Source organism: Mustela putorius, unplaced genomic scaffold (genome assembly GCF_011764305.1).
Source record: "Mustela putorius furo isolate JIRA1106 unplaced genomic scaffold, ASM1176430v1.1 tig00000056_pilon_pilon_pilon, whole genome shotgun sequence".
In the NCBI taxonomy this organism is placed as follows: domain Eukaryota; kingdom Metazoa; phylum Chordata; class Mammalia; order Carnivora; family Mustelidae; genus Mustela; species Mustela putorius.
This window is the reverse complement of record NW_025421263.1, coordinates 1,618,433-1,639,666: the sequence shown is the minus strand read 5'-3', so window position 1 is coordinate 1,639,666 and position 21,234 is coordinate 1,618,433. Positions and strand designations below refer to the sequence as shown.

The window sequence follows — 21,234 nt, the reverse complement described above, 5'->3', positions numbered from 1 at the left end:
TCAAAATTATTCTATAAAGTTAAATCAAGAGACAGAAGTTGCTTTTTGTAGCACAAACAATGCCTATAACAAATTAAAATGAAAAAAAAATTCAGACTTTAATTAAAAAAAAGTTTATATTGTACGGGGAGGGACTACTGACTTGTGTCACACATAGATACAGGTTCCCATTTGTCCAGAACAATTCTATCTATTCCCATTGTCCCAGTATTAATTATTAACAACACTTATTCACTCTCAAAAGGGACTGGCTGGACAATAATTTACACGGTTACTCCACTTACAGAGCAATCAGAAACTTCTAGCCAAAGGGAAAACAGCATATTATACCATCTTACTGTAATAAAACATAATTATTTCATGCATTATATTTCTATTACTTCATTAACTTTGAGGTTCATTAAATTCCATTTTCAGAGATACAACAGCAAAATTTATGTCTCTGTATCATTTTAAAATAGTTTCTTAATCAAGAAGTTGAACATCACTATATTATTAAACAACTATTTTAAAGCTACCAAACTAAAATCCTTGCAGATTATTTGGGCTTATTTTCATGCTATAATTAACTCTTTATCCTTATGGCTTTCGCTCACTTGGTTAACTTATTAATGTACAATCAATAATAGTAAAGTAAAAATAAATGAAAGTGACAAATTTAATACCTGTTGGTTCCTGCATAAACCTGGAAAAAAAAATTAAGCTAACCATCTATAGATTTCACTTACCCAAACTGATCCACAGCTTCCTTTCCCTTAAGTAAGAGCTATTCCCAAGTGGAGGTCAGATCTGGGATATTAAACTACTGTAATTTAAAATTTAAAATGTATGCAACAATCTTGTACATATAATTATTAAATATTCTGACACTTTAGAAAGAAACACCTATATAAAAGTCATCCCAGTTTAACAGCACACATCCATTAACAACATGCCCAGTGCTTTGGATATGTATTGAAAGACTAAAATCAGGGAGACCTCAAGGAAATCATCCAGTCTGTGGTTCTCCAATCTGGATATACATTAGCCTCTCTATAAAACTTGCATTAAAAAATAATAGCCCCCAAGAAATTCTACAATGTTAGAAATACTCACTGTATGTGGAAACAACCAGACTCACACTCTGCTGGGAGTAGAGGATGGTATAACCATTTTGGAAACAATCTGGAGATTGTATGGAGAAAGTAGTGTATACATACCCTATGATGTAGCAATTCCATTCCTAAGCATTTTACCCACCCCACCAAAATGGAAACAAACATTGTTCACAAAAGACTTTTAAAAGAATGCTCATAGCAGTTTTATTTCTAATAAGCACAAAGTAGATAAAATCCAAATACCATGAACACAACTGATAAATACTGTATATATCCATAGAGTAAAATACTACACAATAATAAAAAGAAACAATATGGAACAAACAGGTGAATCTCTAAGATACTAAGTCAAAAGAAGCAGACCAGTAAATACAAACTACATGATTCCACTTACACAAAGTTCTATAACCTGCAAATCTGCTCCAAGGTGCAGGAAGTAGTGCCTGGGGTGGAGGTGGGAAGAGGCAGAGGTAATTGAAATGCTCTGTATCTGGAGTATAGGCAACAGGTATATTTTTGGAAATTCATGGTAAGATTTGTGCATTTCATTATATGTAAATTAGACCTCAACTTTTTTTTTTTTTTTTTTAAGTTAAAAAAACTAAGCCTTTTGGTCTAATTCAATGCTTAGAGTAAACATTGTCTTAGCTTTGGACACCATGGGCTAATTTTATAACTTCTAAATTTTAAAAAACAGGCCTATCCTTCTGTTATCTAATAAAATAGTAAAATAAAGTAAAAAAGGAACTAATATTTACTAACTATATACTATAGTCAGACACCTTCCTGTTGTCTAAGTAAGCCATTTAATTCTCCAACTGCTCTAAACATGGCACCTTCTAAAGAGAAAACAACTAAAATGAGCATCAACCCCTGCAGATTTTATTAAAAGGCAACTGAACAAGTGTACAAGCACTCACCCCACCGGGTCCCACATGCCTTAGTGAGAGAGATTAAGTGGAGAGAGGGTGGGTGATGCAGGGCAGAACTCACTGGCTGGCTAGAAAGACGCTGTGCCTTTATGAGGCGCTCCCCTCTTGCCTGTTAGTGAGAAGAGGCTCCAAGATCCCCACCCCCAGAAAGGGAAAAGCCCAATGAACAGAAGTCTAGCATGGCCACCGGCAGCACTGTGTCTACATGACCTTTTCAAGCAAGCCAGATCTCCTTCCCCAAGCAGAGCAACCTTCACTATGCACTGGCACAGCCTGGACACAAGAGCTTCCTGCAGTTTAGTGACACCAGGAAAGACACCTAGTCCAGGGAGTCCTGCTGGTGACCCCAAAAGTGTGAGATCAAGTGGGAGTTGCTCTTCCATATTTGCTTATGTTATGGGACAGCCCACAGAATCACTGAGGAACTCATACACAAGCTCCAAAACATTCCTAACGTTTAAAGTTCTCTGGAGGTAGTGCCTGGAGAAAAACTAAATCTAAATAATTTCAAATTTATATTCTACCAAGTTCAGACTGTCAAATCTTCAAACTATTCATTAAGAATGCTGATAAATTACTTTTTTTTAAACCAAACATGGTAATCATGTTCATAGGCAATAAAATCATGGTTTTCATTACAAATACCAAGTTATAAAATAAATCAAGAACCTTAACCATCAGTACTACATTTCCTTCCTCAAATATCTCACGAAAAAAATCAAAGCAGTAGAAGGAAGTCAGAGTTTGTTAGGTTAGTATTGTGCTCAAATTTTGCAAAGGAATACCAGAAAATATAAGACATACATTAATTCACTCACTAAAGTTAACACTGTTGATTACCTGGATCCATTTTTCTTTTGTAATAATCAAGAGGAAATCTAAACCCTACCCAACAGCAAAACAGTTGAAATGCTCCCATAAGGTAGGCATTAGTATATAAAACCAAAGACTAAAACAAACAAACAAACAAAAAAACCCTTCAAATTAGTGTTCTTTCCAGCAAGTCAAAACATTACACAATACATATTACATATTTCAAAGACTCACTGCCAAGAGTGTAGTAAATGGGACCTTTGAGTAAGGAATGCAATGTACAAAATATTTCCCAGTCTGAAGATTTTCAGTAAAAATAAAACTTTAAAACCTTGAGAAAGGTCTAAGAATAAAACACATTGGGCCTGCTGCCAACAAAAGAAAATATACAAAAATCAGAGACTTTTCTATATACTGTATGAAGAAATTAATACCTATAGCATTTACAAGGCAAGTCAAATGTCAAAAGGGCAAACAGCAGTGTGCACTAAATACAAACCAATTTAGAAACCCTTGGTTACACACACAGCAGATTAGTAACATATTACGTCAAAATATACTGTTTGCTCTTCCCAAATACCCCTCCATTTCCTCACCTTTTCTCCTCTCTATCTGGAATGTTCTCCAGCCCCATCACCACCTTCTGAAATCCTACCAGTCAGTCCTTTAAGGCTCATTCCAAAGGCAACTTCCTCCACTGTTCAGCCTTCCTCAATTATTCCAGCTAGAAGAAACATATTCTGAAGTCCGTAGTGAACTTTCTCTGCCATAGTTAGAATCTGTCATTTGTATTTATTTTTTCTCCTCCACTAAACTGCAAACACCTTGAGGGAAATGACCATATCAATCTTTTCCCCCCAGTCCTCCATAAAATCAAGCATTATATCCTATACACAGAAAGCATCAATAAATGTATACAAATAAATTAAAAGGGAGGAATTATTTCAGTTAGAAGTGATAATTATTTTAATATCAATTTAAAATAAAATTCTTACTCTAAAATGACAGTAAGTAATAAAAAATATATATAATTTATAGCACTGACCCTTGGTGGCCCAATAATCATGCCTGTCCACCTTGTAAGTGTCATATCTTCATCATCTTCAAGGCCCCAGCTAACCGTACCATCGCCTACTCCTTTTTGTCCTTCTTCAAGTTCTTCCAACAAGCGAAAATTACGAGGAACTTTAACTCCTATACAAAAAGAATGTCAATGTAAATGTAAAAAGCCCATAATTAAAACAGCTGCATATATTCAAATTAAACTTTTTCCAAATTAATCTTTAAAACCAAATTCCCTTGAAGCATTCTGCCCCAGAAAATGCTCAATTTAAAAACTAGTCAAAATGAAAACACTAGGGCGCCTGGGTGGCTCAGTGAGTTAGGCCACTGCCTTCGGCTCAGGTCATGGTCTCAGAGTCCTGGGATCGAGTCCCACATCGGGCTCCCTGCTCAGCAGAGAGTCTGCTTCCCTCTCTCTCTCTCTCTGCCTGCCTCTTCATCTACTTGTGATTTCTCTCTGTCAAATAAATAAATAAATAAAATCTTTAAAAAAAAAATGAAAACACTAAAGAGAAAGCACTGTACCAAATATTAACTGTAATACAGATCATGTATATAAATTCCTAATTAATGTTATCCTGATATAAATCAATCCTAAGGAAATCACTATAAAATAAGTATTTTCCCATAACTGAGATTTCTGTCCCAAGCCTAGAACACTGCATCAAATAAATGGGCAAAGACGAGAACGTTCATAAAAGCTCAAATCCATTAACATACACTCTCTAATACTTTTTAAAGAATGGAATTATGTTCCTACTTTAAAAATGGCACTAAAAGTACTATTTTCTTCTAGAACCCTGAAGCAGCACCACCCACATTCCCCAGTCAGTCTCCTTTACTATTCTCGCCCCAAACAATAGGGTCTTACCTCTCCCATGTCAGAATGCCACTTAATCATCACTTGGAGAGTTCCTCCAAATGAGAATAACTCTCCTCATGAATGTAACAGTTTCTTGGGACCCACCCTTCACCTCTGGGCCCAACCCAGCAAATTATTCATGATCCACTAGTCCTTCTCACACCTCCCATTCTTAAGACCTTCTCACCCCTACTCTATTTTTAAAATCTTAACACAGATGTCTTCCCCTCTGCCTAGAATTCCCTAGCATTTCAAGTTTTCTCTTTCATTCTCAGTAAACCTGGTCTTTGCCATCACTGTGAACTCCAATCCCTAGAATCCAACCATGGTTCTTCTAACTGACCACACCTTTCCTAAAATTATTGGCCTGGCCTCTCCAAAGGATAGATCTTGTGGTCTCGCATGTTCTCAACAACATCAAGATTGAAACATCCCCCAGTCCCACCACATAAGTCTTGAAAAAATTAGGTAAATGTCCCCAGAAGCCTCTCTCTCTGGTTCTGGAGATTGCACATATATTCTTGTGTACTCCCTCTCATGGATGCATACACACAAAACGATGAAGCAGAAAAAAGTGACATCTATTTTTTTTTAGAGACATCTCTTCTAAAGCTGTCAATTTGTGTAACCTCTCTCTTGGTAAAACCAAAACATCTTTCACTTATTAATTCATACTAATCCTTCCGGACATACAATGAAAAAGCAATAAATATTATAACTTAAGAGAACACTAGCCATAGAATACTAGCACAGTCCTGTGCCTTATTTAAAAAAAAAAAAAGCTTGAAAATCTTGGGCCACAAAAATATGGAGCTGTCATAAATCACAAGAAACAAGAAGTCATTATTACAACTATTATGATTATCAATAACCACTTGTTTAGCATACACTGTATGCTACTTTAAGCAAAATTAAATCATCCCATTTAATCCTAAAAGCACCCATTTTACCATTGTAGGAACTGGGATATAAAGAAGTTAAATGACCTACCCAAAGTCATACAAGCTATAAGAGACAGATCCTCAATTTCTAGACCAAAGCCACTTTTAACCACCAAGCTGCACAGCAGTATAAACTACACAGGCAGCATATCCTGGCACAGATACAAGAATCAGACTGCCAAAGTCCAGTTCTGCTAACCACTTGATATGTGACCCCAGCCCTATTTTCTCATCTATAAAAGTGAGGTAACAGTAGTTCCTACCCACAGAATCACTGTGAAAACTAAACAAGGCAATCCATCTTAAACTCAATGTTGACTATGATGATCATTTCAGTTATGTTTTTAGAGAGAATTACATAAAACTTTAATTAACCTCCATCGAAGCTATGTGAGAAGAAAAGCTCTTTGTACAACCCTGTGGGGTGGACCCTAGAAATATTATCCTAAGCTGTAAGTTTCTATTCACCTACCATTGCTACTTTCCTGTAACTATAGTCATTATTTCCACAATATATTGCTACTGAGTTTTTAAAATAATCCTAAATGAACCTGATTACCCTTGCCCTTATGAAGTCATTCCCCAAGAATTACTATAAATTTGTATTATAATAAATTGTTACAAATGTTTCCTCCTAGTTATAAACAATTCAATCAAGTGACCTTGATGAGCATCCAAAATAACAAGGCAAACAAAGTAAAATTAATGTTTCTCTTTACATAAGTGCCATAAAAATGCTAAACCTAGTTACTGCTAAACTTTTCACCCTTTCTTTATATAGCTTTCTGGGAAAATAGTTCTAAAACTGATAGCTCTATTACTGACAATACTAACATTTAAAAAGCTGTAACAGCTTAGACTATTTTACTTTTAAAGTGTAAGACAAACAAAAACCAAAAAACACTGAGCCTTATTTTCAAATTCAGGACTAGAGCAATGGCTTTATTTCACCAAACCACCAATGTCTATGAAGGAAAAAACAAAGCCACAAGATGGGCATATTACTCCATGAAAACTGAAATATTAAACAGCTACCTTCTAGATCTCTTGCCATTTAGGAGTCTTTTTCTACAGTTCTACTTGTCTTTTTCCTGTATATCTGTGTGTGTTGTTTTGTTAACAGTTTTAAATATTTTACCTCCTTAGTCTGGGTTCAGTTAATAAATAACCCATAAATCTATCCTTTTCTAGCTGAAACTTTTAAAATGCTGTCAATATTTGGTCCAGGAGAACACCAGAGATCATCCAGTCCAAAACCAAACACTTTAGAGGAAAGAAAATTATCACCAGAAATGTTAGGTGATTATCCTAAAGTCACTTAACTATGTTTTTGTTGACAAACCAAGACCAAAACCCATCTCCAGGCTTCCTCCACTAATCAATCTAGTCTCTCCTTCATCACAATGAACCTGCACTTCTGAGCCATAACACCAAAAACTACACAGACAATGCAAACAACCTAGGAAACATGCTTCCAGCTTTAAATCTGAAGGATATCAAATCCCAAATCATTTGCCTTTAATTCCCATGATACCAAAAATAAAAGCACAAATTTTTACCTTTTTCAAATTACAGCAAAAATAGTGTAAGACCTTGAATAGTAATAAATCTATCAATATGTCCACACAAACATATGAGAAATGGTAACAAAGCACATATACCAGTTTGCAACTAATCATCTAAATTAAGGAAGTTCTAAAGTAACACTAAAAAAAAGATAAGCGATATTATAGTTTTAGAGAGGGCAGTGTGGATTCCAGTTCCAGCAGCTGATGGTAAACAGTCTAAGATATACAAAAGTCCCCAAAATTCAAGGAATAATTATGGTTACTATTTTAATATACTTCTCTTCAGATTATTCTCCATATACAAAATATGGTTTCCATGTTTTTTGCCAAAATGAGAACATGACTCATAGTTCTGTAACTTCCCTTTCCCCCTACTTATGAACATCTTTCTGTGACAGACATTATCAAATGCCATTTTAAAATGCTTGCTTGAGGGGCAGGGGTTGGGAGACTGGACCAGAGTAATGACCACCTACTCAAAAATTAAAGGAGAACACCTGTAGGAATGGAATAAATCTTTTCTGTGTTATGTGCTTTTCAACCATCCTTTAGCTGATCTTCAAGAACACTCAAGTTGGCAATGGGTCCCCTCCCCTGACCCCACTACCCAGAGTACCCAGAGGTTAAGGAAGAGAGTATCTGGGGCATGCGTGTCCCTCCCCTATCACACTACCTAAAGTATCAGTATATGAGGTTAAGGAAGAGAGTAGCTGGGGCATGAGTGCTGTGGGAAGCAACCAGGTTGTTTACCTGTCCCCCTGCAGAGTTCTGACATGTGGGTTGCAACAAGCCTGAGCAGATACACTGTTAAGATAGAATTCATGAAGAGTCCCCACCTGTGCCGTTAGTTCTCTGGTCCTGCCCCATTGTGGGAGTTCTGAGTTCTCCTCAAACCCCAACAAGCTGATCTGATTAAAAATAACATACTTAATGAGCACCTCCTATGAGACAAACATTTGCTAAAAACTTTACAGGAGGAATTACTTCACTAAATCTCACCTTGTAAACTGATATAATATCACCATTTCACTAGATAAGAAAATTAAAGCTTAAATTATTAAGTTGAATCTTAGAAAATGAAAGTGCCGCTATTTAGGCATCTTTTTAACCAACAGAAAGAGTAATCTCATAAAATTCAATCTAATTACATGGAGAGTGACTGAATCAGGGTTGAATCTCTTAGCCATTAATTCTCCAATGAGACCTCATGGAACCCACTAGTCCCAGATGGAACTCTTTTCCCTAGCCACTACTAACTTGTCGAAAGTCCCTGCAAATCTGATGGGGATGAGACACATCTTGATCAACTGTGGAAGAAACTCTGACAAAATACATACAATTCTGAATTCCCTTAAAAGAAATTTTTCTATATGTCACACACTGGGTATACTCAAAACAGTCCTATCCAAGAAAAAGAAACACAGCATTTTATATTTTTCAAATCACTTTTTCATACAGCCATTTATTTGTATATAAAAGAAATCTTTTGGGCTATAATGGACAGCTATATCCACATTTACAAAGACCAAAACATGAAGTAACTTATTTAAGACCATGGTAAACTAACAACTGAGTCAAATCTAATATTCAAATTTCCCAACACGGTTACAACACTCTATCACTATATACTGTATTTCAAAATCCAGAAAATTTTATTCATTTTTACTTTTTTAAGTAAGCTCTATGCCCAATGTGGGGCTTGAACTCATCATCCCAATATCAAGAATCACATGCTCCACCAACTGAGCCATCCAGGCATCCCAAAATTCAAAAATTTTTTTAAAAGTAGGGAGATTATAGGGGTACCTGGGTGGCTCAATGGGTTAAGCCTCTGCCTTCGGCTCAGGTCATGATCTCAGGATCCTGGGATCAAGCCCCACATCAGGCTCTCTGCTCAGCGGGGAGCCTGCTTCCCCCTCTCTCTCTCTGCCTGCCTCTCTGCCTACTTGTGATCTTTCTCTCTGTTAAATATATAAAATCTTAAAAAAAAACAGAAAAAGTAGGGAGATTATAGATCCGAGGGGCAAGATGGCAGAGAAGTAGAAGACCCTATTTCAACTGGTCCCCTAAAGTAAGCTAAGTATCCACCAGAACACTCTGAACACCCATGAAATCAGCCCGAGATATAAGATTATACACTTCTGGATCTCTACGAAGGCAAAAGACATCAGTGGAGAGGGAGCCACCCTAAGAGACCCCCTAGAAAGTAATACACCAATACGAAAGTGCCCTGTGACTGGGGACCAGGATTAACTGGGAGTCTAGTTAAAAGCACTCAAAAAGAGCAAAAGACCTTAAGGGCAACTGGTGGAATCAGGCAATCATGGGCACGGGCCTAACCCACGGTCCCAGGACAGTCACCACAAGAGACCACCCATGCCAGACAGAGTTCAGCAGGGCCCCCCCAGTCCATGGTCCCTGAGCCTGCAACTTTCAGCTGCTTGTACCACCACAGGGGCTGGGCATACATCCACCTGTGCCTGAGAGAACACAGTGCAAACTCCAGTTGGGGTTCTTCTGCCCACAGCCTTCTGCAACCTTTTAGGCAGTGGAGTCTGGGCACACCCAGCATGAGCCTTGACTCCAGACAGTAGTTCCAGCAAAGGCACCCACGGACCAGTATCACTTGCAGTTTTAGTTGCACAGGGGTGCAGAGACAAGCAGGGGCCTTGGGTGACCACTGGAATGGTGGCTGGGGGTGCATAATGCCTGTGGGAGGTTGTGGTTTTCAGTGGAGATTGCAAAGGGAGTCTGTGTGTTCTGGACCACCCAGAGGGCAACAGTCTGAGGCTTCTCTCTGAGGCAGAGGTCTGGGAGCAGACAGATTCTTTGCTCTGACCCTCTGAAAAGACACAAAAAACCCACCAAAGAACAAAAACCCCCAGAAAACAAAAGCCTGAAAATCCAGTTTCCACAGAGCCCAGCCCGTTGAGACTCAACCCAAGCAAGATGATGGAAAACAACACGGGAGCCCCCCCCACCCCAGAAGACAAGCCAAAAGAACAAGAGGACAACCACCACAGGGTCCCCATAAAACTGTAAAACCCCAACATGAGGGAGAAAACAATATATTAAGCTCCCAGTATTTGTTCCCAAACCTGTATATTTCATATATAAAACTTTTTTTTAACTCGTTCTCACGATTCTTGTTTTTTTTTAATTTTTTTAACCTACTTAACATTACAACTAGAGGTTTAATACAATATTTCCATAATAGCTTTTTAACTTGAACTTTTTTTTTTAAGATTTTATTTATTTACTTGACAAACAAACATCCCAAGCAGGCAGAGAGGCAAGCAGAGGAGTGGGGGGAAGCAGGAACCCCACCAAGCAGAAAGCCCAATACGGAGCTCAATCCCAGGACCCTGAAACCATGACCTGAGTGAAGGCAGAGCCTTAACCCACTGAGCAATCCATGTGCCCCTAACTTGAACTTTTTTCATACATATAATTGTATTTCTTTTTGTCTTTTTTTAATATAATACAGATATAAGCTTCAAAATAATCCTTTTTCCTATTCGATGCTACCCATATATATAAATCAGTTTCAATCTCCCTTAATCTCTGGAAAGTTGAGTCCTTTAACAAGGATAACAAGAAACACCCAGGAAAAACAAAATAACCTTCCTCGCCCACATCGAGATTTATAACCACACTCCCATTTTATTCCCCTGTCAGTGTTTCTGTGTATTTGACTCTGTTCTGGGTTATATTAATCTTATTCTTGGAGTTCATTTTGGTTGGGATTTTCTTTTTTTTCTTGTCCTTTACTTTGTCGGTCTTGTTTGTTCTTGTTTATGTACCTTATACATCTTACTTTAGGGGCTCTTTCTGGCTGTGTTTTTTTTTTTCTTCTCTCTCTCTCTCTTTATTACTGGTGGGGACTTCCGATTACTCCAAAACTTTCCAGGGTGTACCCTGCCTCGATTGTGGCTGATATATTCAGCTATACATTCCCTCAACAACTTCTCACCAAAATGACGAGGAGGAGGAACACCCAACAGAGGAAAAAATCAGAGACTGTGCCCTCCCCATTAGAACTATTGGATATGGACATAAACAGTATGTTGGAAAGGGAATTCAAGATAATAATTATCCAGGCAATGGCTAGGTTGGAGAAGACCATTAGTGACAACACAGAATCTCTAAGGGTGGAAGTAAGAGCCAATATGGCAGAAGTTAAAATGCTATCAATGAGATCCAATCTAATCTAAATACTCTAACAGCTGGGTTAACTGAGGCAGAAGACAGAATCAGTGATCTAAAAGACAAGCTGATAGAAAAGAAAGATCAGGAGCCCTGAAACAAACAGCTTAGAAGCCATGAAAACAGAATTAGGGAAATAAATGATGCCATGAAACATTCCAACATCAGAATTATTGGGATCCCTGAGGGAGTGGAGAAAGAAAGAAGAATAGAAGATACAGCTGAATAAATTCTGGATGAAAATTTCCCCAATCTGGGGAATGGAACAAGTTTCGTGACCTAGAAGCAGAAAGGATACCCCGCCAAGATCAATGATCTAGAAAGAAATCCAGACACTTAACTGTGAAATTCACGTATCATAATTTCAGACAGGAGGTCTTAAGGACAGCTAGGGGGAAGAGATCCCTTACATACAGAGGAAGGACCAACAGAATAACGTCAGATCTTCCAAAGAAATCTGACAAGCCAGAAAGGGCTGGCAAGACATTCAGGGCACTAAGTGAGAAGAACATGCAGCCAAGAATACCTTATCCAGCAAGGCTGACATTCAAAATGGATGGAGAGATAAAGAGCTTCCAATAATCGCAAAATTTAAAAAGATATGTGACCACACAGCTGGCACTACAAGAAATGTTAAGGGGTGTTCTATAAAAGAAGAAAGATCCCAAGTGCCATAAAACAGAAATTTACAGAGACAATCATAGAAACAAGGATTACACAGACAACATGATATCAATAAAAACTTATATTTCAATAATTACTCTCAACATGAACGGCCTAAATGCTCCCATAAAACAGCATTGGGTGGCAGACTAGTTAAAATGACAGGACCCGGCCATATGCTGTCTATAACAGACACATTTGGAACCTAAAGATATATCCAGACTGAAAGTGGAGGGATGGAGAACCATCTTTCATGCCAATGGGCCTCAAAAGAAAGCTGCGATAGCAATTCTCATATCAGATAAATTAGATTTTAAGCTTAAGACTGTAGTCAGAGATACAGAAGGATACTATATCATTCTTAAAGTGTCTATCCACCAAGAGTATCTAACAATTGTAAATATTTATGCCCCCAATATGGGAGCAGACAACTATATAAGCCAACCATTAATCAAAATAAAGAGTCATGGGGTGCCTGGGTGGCTCAGTGGGTTAAAGCCTCTGCGCAGGGTTCTGGGATCAAGCCCTGCATCAGGGAGCCTGCTTCTTCCTCTCTCTCTGCCTGCTTCTCTGCCTACTTGTGATCTTTGTCTGTCAAATAAATAAATAAAACCTTATAAACAAAATAGTCATATTGATATGAATACATTAATTGTAGGAGATCTTAACATAGCACTCTCAGTAACATATCATCCAAGCAGAAAGTCAATAAAGAAACAAAAGCACTGAATGACATATTGAACCAGATGAACCTCTTAGATATATAAAGAACATTCTACCCTAAAAAAACAGAATACTCATTCTTCTTGAGCTCACTTTCCCCAGAACAGACCGTATATACTGGGTCACAAAGCAGGAATTAACAGATACCGAAAGACTGAGATTATTCCCTGCATATTCTCAGACCACAATGCTTTGAAACTGAACCACAAGAACTGAATCACAAGAAAAAGTTTGGAAGGAATTCAAACACTTGGAAGCTAAAGACCACCCTGCTCAAGAATGTTTGGATCAACCAGGAAATCAAAGAACAACTTAAAACAATTCATATAAGCCAAGGAGAATGAAGACACATCAGTCCAAAACCTATAGGATACAGCAAAGGTGGTTCTAAGGGGGAAATTCATAGTCATCCAAGGCTCCCTCAAAAAAAACTGAAAAATCCCAAATACATCAGCTCTCTTTAAACCCTAAAGAACTGAGAATCAAAAAACAAATTAAGCCAACCCCACACACAAGAAGGGAAATAATCAAGATCAAAGCAGAGATCAATGAGATAGGACCTAAAGAAACAGCAGAACATATCAAAAAAAACTAGAAGCAGATTCTTTCAAAGAATCAATGAGATCAATAAACCACTGGCCAAGCTAATCCAAAAGAAAAGAGACAGGACCCAAATTACTAAAATTATGAATGAAAAGGGAGCAATCACGATTAACACCAAGGAAATAGAAAAAATCATCAGAAATAACTATCAACAGTTATATGCCAATAAGTTAAGCAATCTAGATGAAATGGATGCATTCCCAGAAATCTATAAACTTCCAAAACTGAATCAGGAAGAAACTGACAACCTGAACAGACCAATTGAAGCAGTGATCAAAAACCCCCCAAAAAAACAAGAGTCAGGACCTGACGGATTCTCTGGAGAATTCTACCTAACATTCAAAAAGGAAATAATACCTACTCTCCTGAAGCTGTTTCAAAAAATAGAGAAGGAAAACTTCCAGACTCTTTCTATGAAGCCAGCATTCCCCTGATCCCGAAACCAGGCAAAGACCCCACATGAAAAAGGAGAATTTCAGACCAATATCCCTGATGAATATGGATGCCAAGATTCTCACCAAGATCCTAGCTAATAGGATCCAAAAGTACATTAAAAAGATTACCCACCGGGTGCCTGGGTGGCTCAGTGGGTTGGGCCGCTGCCTTCGGCTCAGGTCATGATCCCGGGGTCCTGGGATCGAGTCCCGCATTGGGCTCTCTGCTCAGCAGGGAGCCTGCTTCCCTCTCTCTCTCTCTCTGCCTGCCTCTCTGTCTACGTGTAATCTCTGTCTGTCAAATAAACAAATAAAATCTTTAAAAAAAAAAAAAAAGATTACCCACCATGACCAGGTAGTTGTTTTCCCTGAGATGCAAGGGTGGTTCAACATCCACAAATCAATCAACGTGATAGAACAAATCAATAAGAGAACCACATGGTCCTCTCAATGCAGAAAAAGCAGGTGACAAAATACAGCATCCATTCCTGATTAAAACAATTCAAAGTATAAGGACAGAGGGAACATTCCTCAACTTCATAAAATCTATGAAAAACCCACAGAAGTTATCATTTTCAATGACGAAAAACTGACAGCCTTCCCACTGATATCAGGAACATGACAAGGATGCCTACTGTTGTTCAACATAGTACTAGAAGTCCTAGCAACAGCAATCAGAAAACAAAAGAAATAAAAGGTATTCAAATTGGCAAAGAAGAAGTCAAACTCTCTCTCTTCACAGATGACATACTTTATATGAAAAATCCAAAAAACTCCACTCCCAAACTACTAGAACTCACAGAGCAATTCAGTAATGTGGCAGGATACAGCATCAGTATACAGAAATTGGCTGCTTTCTTATACACTAAAAATGAAAATAAAGAAAGGGAAAAGAGAGAATCGATTCCATTTACTATACCTACCTGGGAATAAACTTAACCAAAGAGTTTAAAGGATGTATACTCTAGGAACTACAGAATACTCATGAAAGAAACTGAAGACACAAAAAGATGGAAAAGCATTCCATGCTCATGGATCAAAGAATAAACACTGTTAAAATGCCTTTACTGTGCAGAGCAATCTATACTTTCAATGCCATCCTGATCATAATTTCTATCAGCATTACGCAAAGAGCTGGAACAAACAATCCTAAAATTTTTATGGAACCAGAAGAGACCACAAATTGCTAAGGAAATGCTGAAAAAGAAAAACAAAACTGGAAGCACCACATTGCCTGATTTCAAGCTTTACTACAAAGCTGTGATCACCAAGACAGCATGGTACTGGCACAAAAACAGACATACAGAACAATGGAACCAAGTAGAGAGTCCAAATATGTACCTTCCACTCTATGGTCAAATAATCTTCAACAAAGCAAGAATAAAATATCTAGTGGAAAACAGTCCCTTCAATAAATGGTGCTGGGAAAAGAGGACAGCTGTGTGTAGAAGAATGAAAGTCAACCATTCTCTTACACCATACACCAAGATAAACTTGAAATGGATAAAGACCTCAACGTGATGCAGGAATCTATCAAAATGCTAGAGGAGAAATAGACCGTAACCTCTTCAACCTCAGCCACAGAAACTTCTTCCAAGATATGTCTCCAAAGGCAAAGGAAACAAAAGCAAAAAAGAACTTTTAGGACTTCATCAAGATCAAAAACTTGTGCTCAGTCAAGAAAGCAGTCAACAAAGAAAGAGGCAACCCACAAAATGGGAGAGGATATTCGCAAATGACACTACAAAGGGCTGATACCCAAGATCTATAAAGTACTCCTCAAACTCAACACACAATACAGATAATCGCATCCAAAAATGGGCAGAAGACATGAACAGACACTTCTCCAAAGAAGACATATAAATGACTAAAAGACACAGGAAAAAATGTTCATCACCATTACCCATCAGGGAGATTCAAATCAAAACCACATTGAGATACCACCTTACACCAGTTAGAAGGGCCAAAATTAGCAAGACAGGAAACAACATGTGTTGGAGGGGATGTGGAGAAACCCTCCAACACATGTTGGAGGGAACCCTCTTACACTGTTGGTGGGAATGCAAGTTGGTGCAGCCACTTTGGAGAACAGTGTGGAGATTCCTCAAAAAATTAAAAATAGAGCTTCCCTATGACCCTGCCATTGCACCACTAGATATTTACCCCAAAGATACAGATGTAGTGAAAAGAAGGGTATCTGTACCCCAATGTTTATAGCAGCAATGGTCACGGTTGCCAAACTGAGGAAAGAACCAAGATGCCCTTCAACGGACGAATGGATAAAGAAGATATGGTCCATATATACAATGGAATATTATGCCTCCATAAGAAAGGATGATTACCCAAATTTTGTAGCAACATGGATATGACTGAAGAAGATTATGCTGAGTGAAATAAGTCAAGCAGAGAGCCAACTGTCATATAGTTTCACTTACTTGTGAAGCATAAGGAATAACACAGAGAACATAGGGAGATGGAGAGGAGAAGTGAGTTGGGGGAAATCAGAGGGGGAGATGAACCATGAGAGACTGTAGACTCTGAGAAACAAACTGAGGCTTTTATAGGGGATGGGAGTGGGCGGGTTACATGAGCCTGATGGTGGGTACTAAGGAGGACATGTATAGCATGGAGCACTGGGTCTGGTGCATAAAAAATGAATCTTGGAACACACACAAAAAAGGTAAAATAAAATTTTAATAAAATAAAAAAGCAGGGAGATTACAGAATGTATACAACTTAAAATACGTATTTTCTAAAAATCACTCACTGTTGTAATTTGTCATATAAACAAATACCGTAAAGAATTTCTGTAATTTGGGGCACCTGGGTGGCTCAGTGGGTTAAGCCTCTGCCTTCGGCTCAGGTCATGATCTCAGGGTCTTGAGATCAAGCCCCACATCAGGCTCTCTGCTCAGCAGGGAGCCTGCTTCCCCCTCTCTCTGCTTGCCTCTCTGCCTGCTTGTCATTTCTCTTTCTCAATCAAATATATTAATAAAATATATATTAAAAAAAAGAATTTCTGTAATCTGTCATGTGAAAAAGTACTGTAAAGAAAGCATTAAAATTGAAGTCCAAGAATTTCTGGTTTATGGTGCTTAAAATCATATATTAGTAAAAAGATTTATAAAACTTTTCTGCTAATACTCCGTAATTTTTCAGTAAGACAAATATTTGATTTTAACATTATTATCTTCCTTAATGGAACAAATAACATCACGAAAACATAACGCAGAAGGACACACATAAGGCAGGAAAGGAACAGGTGACCTCTATTTTGTCATCCATTCACTACTGTATTAATTCACACCTACATTCAAAAATCATTTGAGTACTACTAGATTCAATTACTACGTAGACTAGGAAGTTGAGACTAGGAGGACTAAAACCCTGCTTTCAAGAACTTTATAGTCTATGAGAGAAAGACAGAGAAACAACATAATACAATGTGAAAAACTATCTGGGAGCATTTAGAAAGGACAACTTACCCCAAAAGGGGGACAAGGAAAGTCTCCTAAAGGAAGAACTCTCCAGATTCACCATAAAGATGAACAGTGGGTGAAAATACGTAAGATGTCAGCAGAAAAAAACTATAAAACATAAACAAAAAAACATCAAAAACCTGGAAAAAAAAAAAAAAAGCAATGTGCTACATGACAAACTTATTCCAAAGATTAAGTTCTCAAATTACTCTAAAGACTCTTCCAATTTAAGCTGAAATTCTAACAGCCTTGCCCTTGGAACCTGACAAAATAGTTCTAACATTCTTCTAGCAAATCTGAAAGGCAAGACTCTGGAGAAAATTTTTAAAGAAAAAGAAACAGAGGAAATAGTTTTTCCTAGATATTAAGATTTCCTCATCAACCAAAGAATGTGAATGTGACAAAGGTAATCTGAAACTAACGGCGGAGGTGGCCCCCAAACAGATACATGCTAAGAAAGAAAACATCAAATAAAGCCTAAATCCAGCAAGAGAAGACTGAAACAGAAATCAATGATATAGAAATTAAAAAAAAAAAGCAACAGTAAAACAAATTAACAAAACTAAAAGGTATTTCTTTGAAAAAATTAACAAGATTGATAAACCCCAGCCAGACCTACCAAAATGAGAAAGTACCCCTGAAACAAATAATGTATTATATATTAATAATAAAATTTTTAAAAAATAAACAAAAATAAAGAAAACGGACCCAAATCAGTAAAATCATAAATGAAAGAAAGATCACAACCAACACCAAAGAAATAAAATTGTAAAAACATCATGAGCAACTATATGCCAACAAATTAGGTAATATGGAAGAAATGGATACATCCCTAGAAACATATAAACTAACAAAACTGAAACAGGAAGGAAGAGAAAACCTGAACAGACACATAACCAGCAAAGAAATTGAAGCAATAATCCCAAATCTCCCAACAAACCAGAGTCCAGTCCAGATCGCTTCCCAGGGAATTCTACCAAGCATTTAAAGAAGACCTAATACCTATTCTTCCAAAACTGTCCAAATAAATTGAAATGTGAGGAAAACTTACAAACTCATTGTATGAAGTCATCACTACCTTGATCCTAAAACCAGACAAGACCCTCCCCAAAAGGAGAATTACAGACCAATACCCTAATAAACATGGGATGTAAAAATTCTCACCAAGATACTAGTGAATAGGGGGCACCTGGGTGGCTCAGTGTGTTAAACCTCTGCCTTTTGGGCTGCCTGGGTGGCTCAGTGGGTTAAGCCTCTGCCTTCAGCTTAGGTCATGATCTCAGGTCCTGGGATCGAGTCCCATATCGGGCTCTCTGCTAGGAAGGGAGCCTACTTCCTCCTCCCTCTCTCTCGCTTGCTCTCTCTCTCTCTCTTTCTCAAAAAAACAAAAACAAAAACCCTCTGCCTTTGGCTCAGGTCATGATCTTAGGGTCCTAGAACTGAGCCCTGATGGGGTTCTCTGCTCAGCAGGGTACCTGCTTCCTCCTCTCTCTCCCTCTGCCTACTTGTGATCTCTGTAAATAAATAAATAAATAATATCTTTAAAAATTTAAAAAAAAAAAAAGAAGAAGAAGAAGAAGAATCACTTTAAAAAAAAAAGATACTAGTAAATAGGATCCAACAGTATACCAAAAGGATTATTCACCACCACCACCAGAAGCAGGATTTATTCCTGGGCCGCAGGGGTGGTTCAACATCTGCAAATCAATGTGATACACTACATTTTAAGAGAAAAGATAAGAACCATTTAATCCTCTCAATGGATGCAGAAAAAGCTTTTGACAAAATATAGCATCTTTTTTTTTAAGATTTTATTTATCTTTTTGTCAGATAGAGAGATGGCACAAGCAGGGGAAGGGGCAGGCAGAGGGCAAAGCAGGCATCCTGCTGAGCAAGGAGCCTGATGTGGGACTGGATCCGAGGAACCTGGCATCATGATCTGAGCCGAAGGCAACCACTTAACCAGCTGAGCCACCCAGGAGTCGCTACAGCATCCTTTCTTGATACCAAAAAAAAAAAAAACCCAAAAACAAAAAACAAAAAAACACTCCATAATGTAGGAATAGAGGGAACATACCTAAACATCACAAAGGCCATACAAAAGATCCACAGAGACTATCATACTCAATAGGAAAAAACTGAGAGTTTTCCCCCTAAGGTCAGGAATATGACACAGAACATCGACTCTCATCACTGTTATTCAAAACAGTACTAGAAGTCCTAGCCTCAGCAATCAGTCAACAAAAAAAAAATAAAAGGCATCCAAATCAGCAAAAAGGAAGTCAAACTTTCACTCTTCATAGATACTCTACATAAAAAACCCAAAAAACTCCACCAAGAAATTGCTAGACTGAAACAGGAGTTCATCAAAGTCACAGGATATAAAATCAACATAAGAAGTCAGCTGCATTTCTATGCACTAGCAAAGAAGCAGCAGAAAGAGAAATCAACAAATCAATCCTGTTTACAATTGCACTAAGAAGGAACTGATACCTAGGAATAAACCTAACCAGAGAGGTACCCTAAGCACTACACAACACTTACGAAAGAAACTGAGGAAGACAAAAAGAAATCCAAAAACGTTTGTGCTCATGGACTGAAAGAACAAACAATGTTTAAAAAGTCTATTCTACCCAAAGCAATCTACATATTCAATGAAATCTCTAACAAAATACCATCAGCATTTTTCACAGACTGGAACATAATCAATCCTAAAATGTGTACGGAACCAGAAAAGTCATCAAATAGACAAAGAACTGCTGAAAATCAAAGATGAAGGTAAAACAATTCACAGACTTCAAACTGTATTACAAAACTGTAATCATCAAAACAGTATGGAACTCACACACAAAAAAACACAAACACACTGCTCAATGGAACAGAATAAAGAACCCAGAAATGGACACCTTAATTCTATCATCAACTACCCTTGAACAAAGCAGAAATGACTATCCAATGGAAAATGAAAAGTCTCTTTAACAAATGGTGGGAAAACTGGACAGACACATGCAGAAGAATGAGATTTGACCACGTTCTTTCTTTTTTTTTTTTAATTTTTAAAGATTTTATTTTTTATTTCACAGACAGAAATCTCAAGTAGGCAGAGAGGCAGGCACAGAGAGAGGGGGAGGCAGGCTCCCTGCCGAGCAGAGAGAGCCTGATGCGGGGCTCAATCCCAGGACCCTGGGATCATGACCCAAGCCGAAAGCAGAGGCTTTAACCCACTGAGCCACCCAGGCGCCCCTTGACCACTTTCTTAAACCATACACAAAAATAAACTCAAATACGATGAAAAACCTAAATGTGAGACAGGCATCCACCCAAGTCCTAGAAGAGAACAATAGGCAGAAACCTCTGTGACCTTGGCCACAGCAATGTATTGCTAGACACAACTTCAAAGGCAAAAGAAACAAAAGCAAAAATGAACTATCAAGACTTGATGAAGATAAAAATCTTTTGCACAGCAAAGGGAGCAGTTGACAAAACTAAAAGGCATCCTATGGAATGGAAGAAGTATTTGCAAATGCCATCAGATAAAGGGCTAGTATCCAAAATCTATAAAAAACTTATCAAACTCAGCACCCAAAGAACAAATAATCCAATCAAGACATGGACAGAAGACACCAGACATTTCCAAAGAAGACACACAAATGGCCAACATGAAAAGATGTTCAACATCACTCATCATTAGGGAAATACAAACCAAAACCACAATTAACTGTCACCTCACACCTGTCAGAATGGCTAAAATGAACAACTCATGAAACAACAAATGTTGGCAAGGATGCAAAGAAAGTGGAACACTCTTATACTGTTGGTGGGAATGCGAGCTGATGCACCCACTGGAGAAC

General features: G+C 37.9%; 1 protein-coding gene across 3 annotated transcripts in view; it reads right to left on the bottom strand.

The window, feature by feature from the left end:
* UBE2V2 (ubiquitin conjugating enzyme E2 V2) overlaps positions 1 to 21,234 on the bottom strand; it is a 59,005-nt gene that overhangs the window by 11,543 nt on the left and 26,228 nt on the right. For 2 of the 3 annotated variants that reach the window (XM_004780190.3, XM_013049796.2), the window contains exon 2: positions 3,888 to 4,036. In XM_004780190.3, coding sequence (XP_004780247.1) covers positions 3,888 to 4,036 — 149 coding nt within the window. Of the gene's footprint in view, positions 1 to 3,887; positions 4,037 to 8,111; positions 8,169 to 21,234 lie in introns of those variants that run through there. The other variant, XM_045082041.1, reaches the window with a different exon arrangement.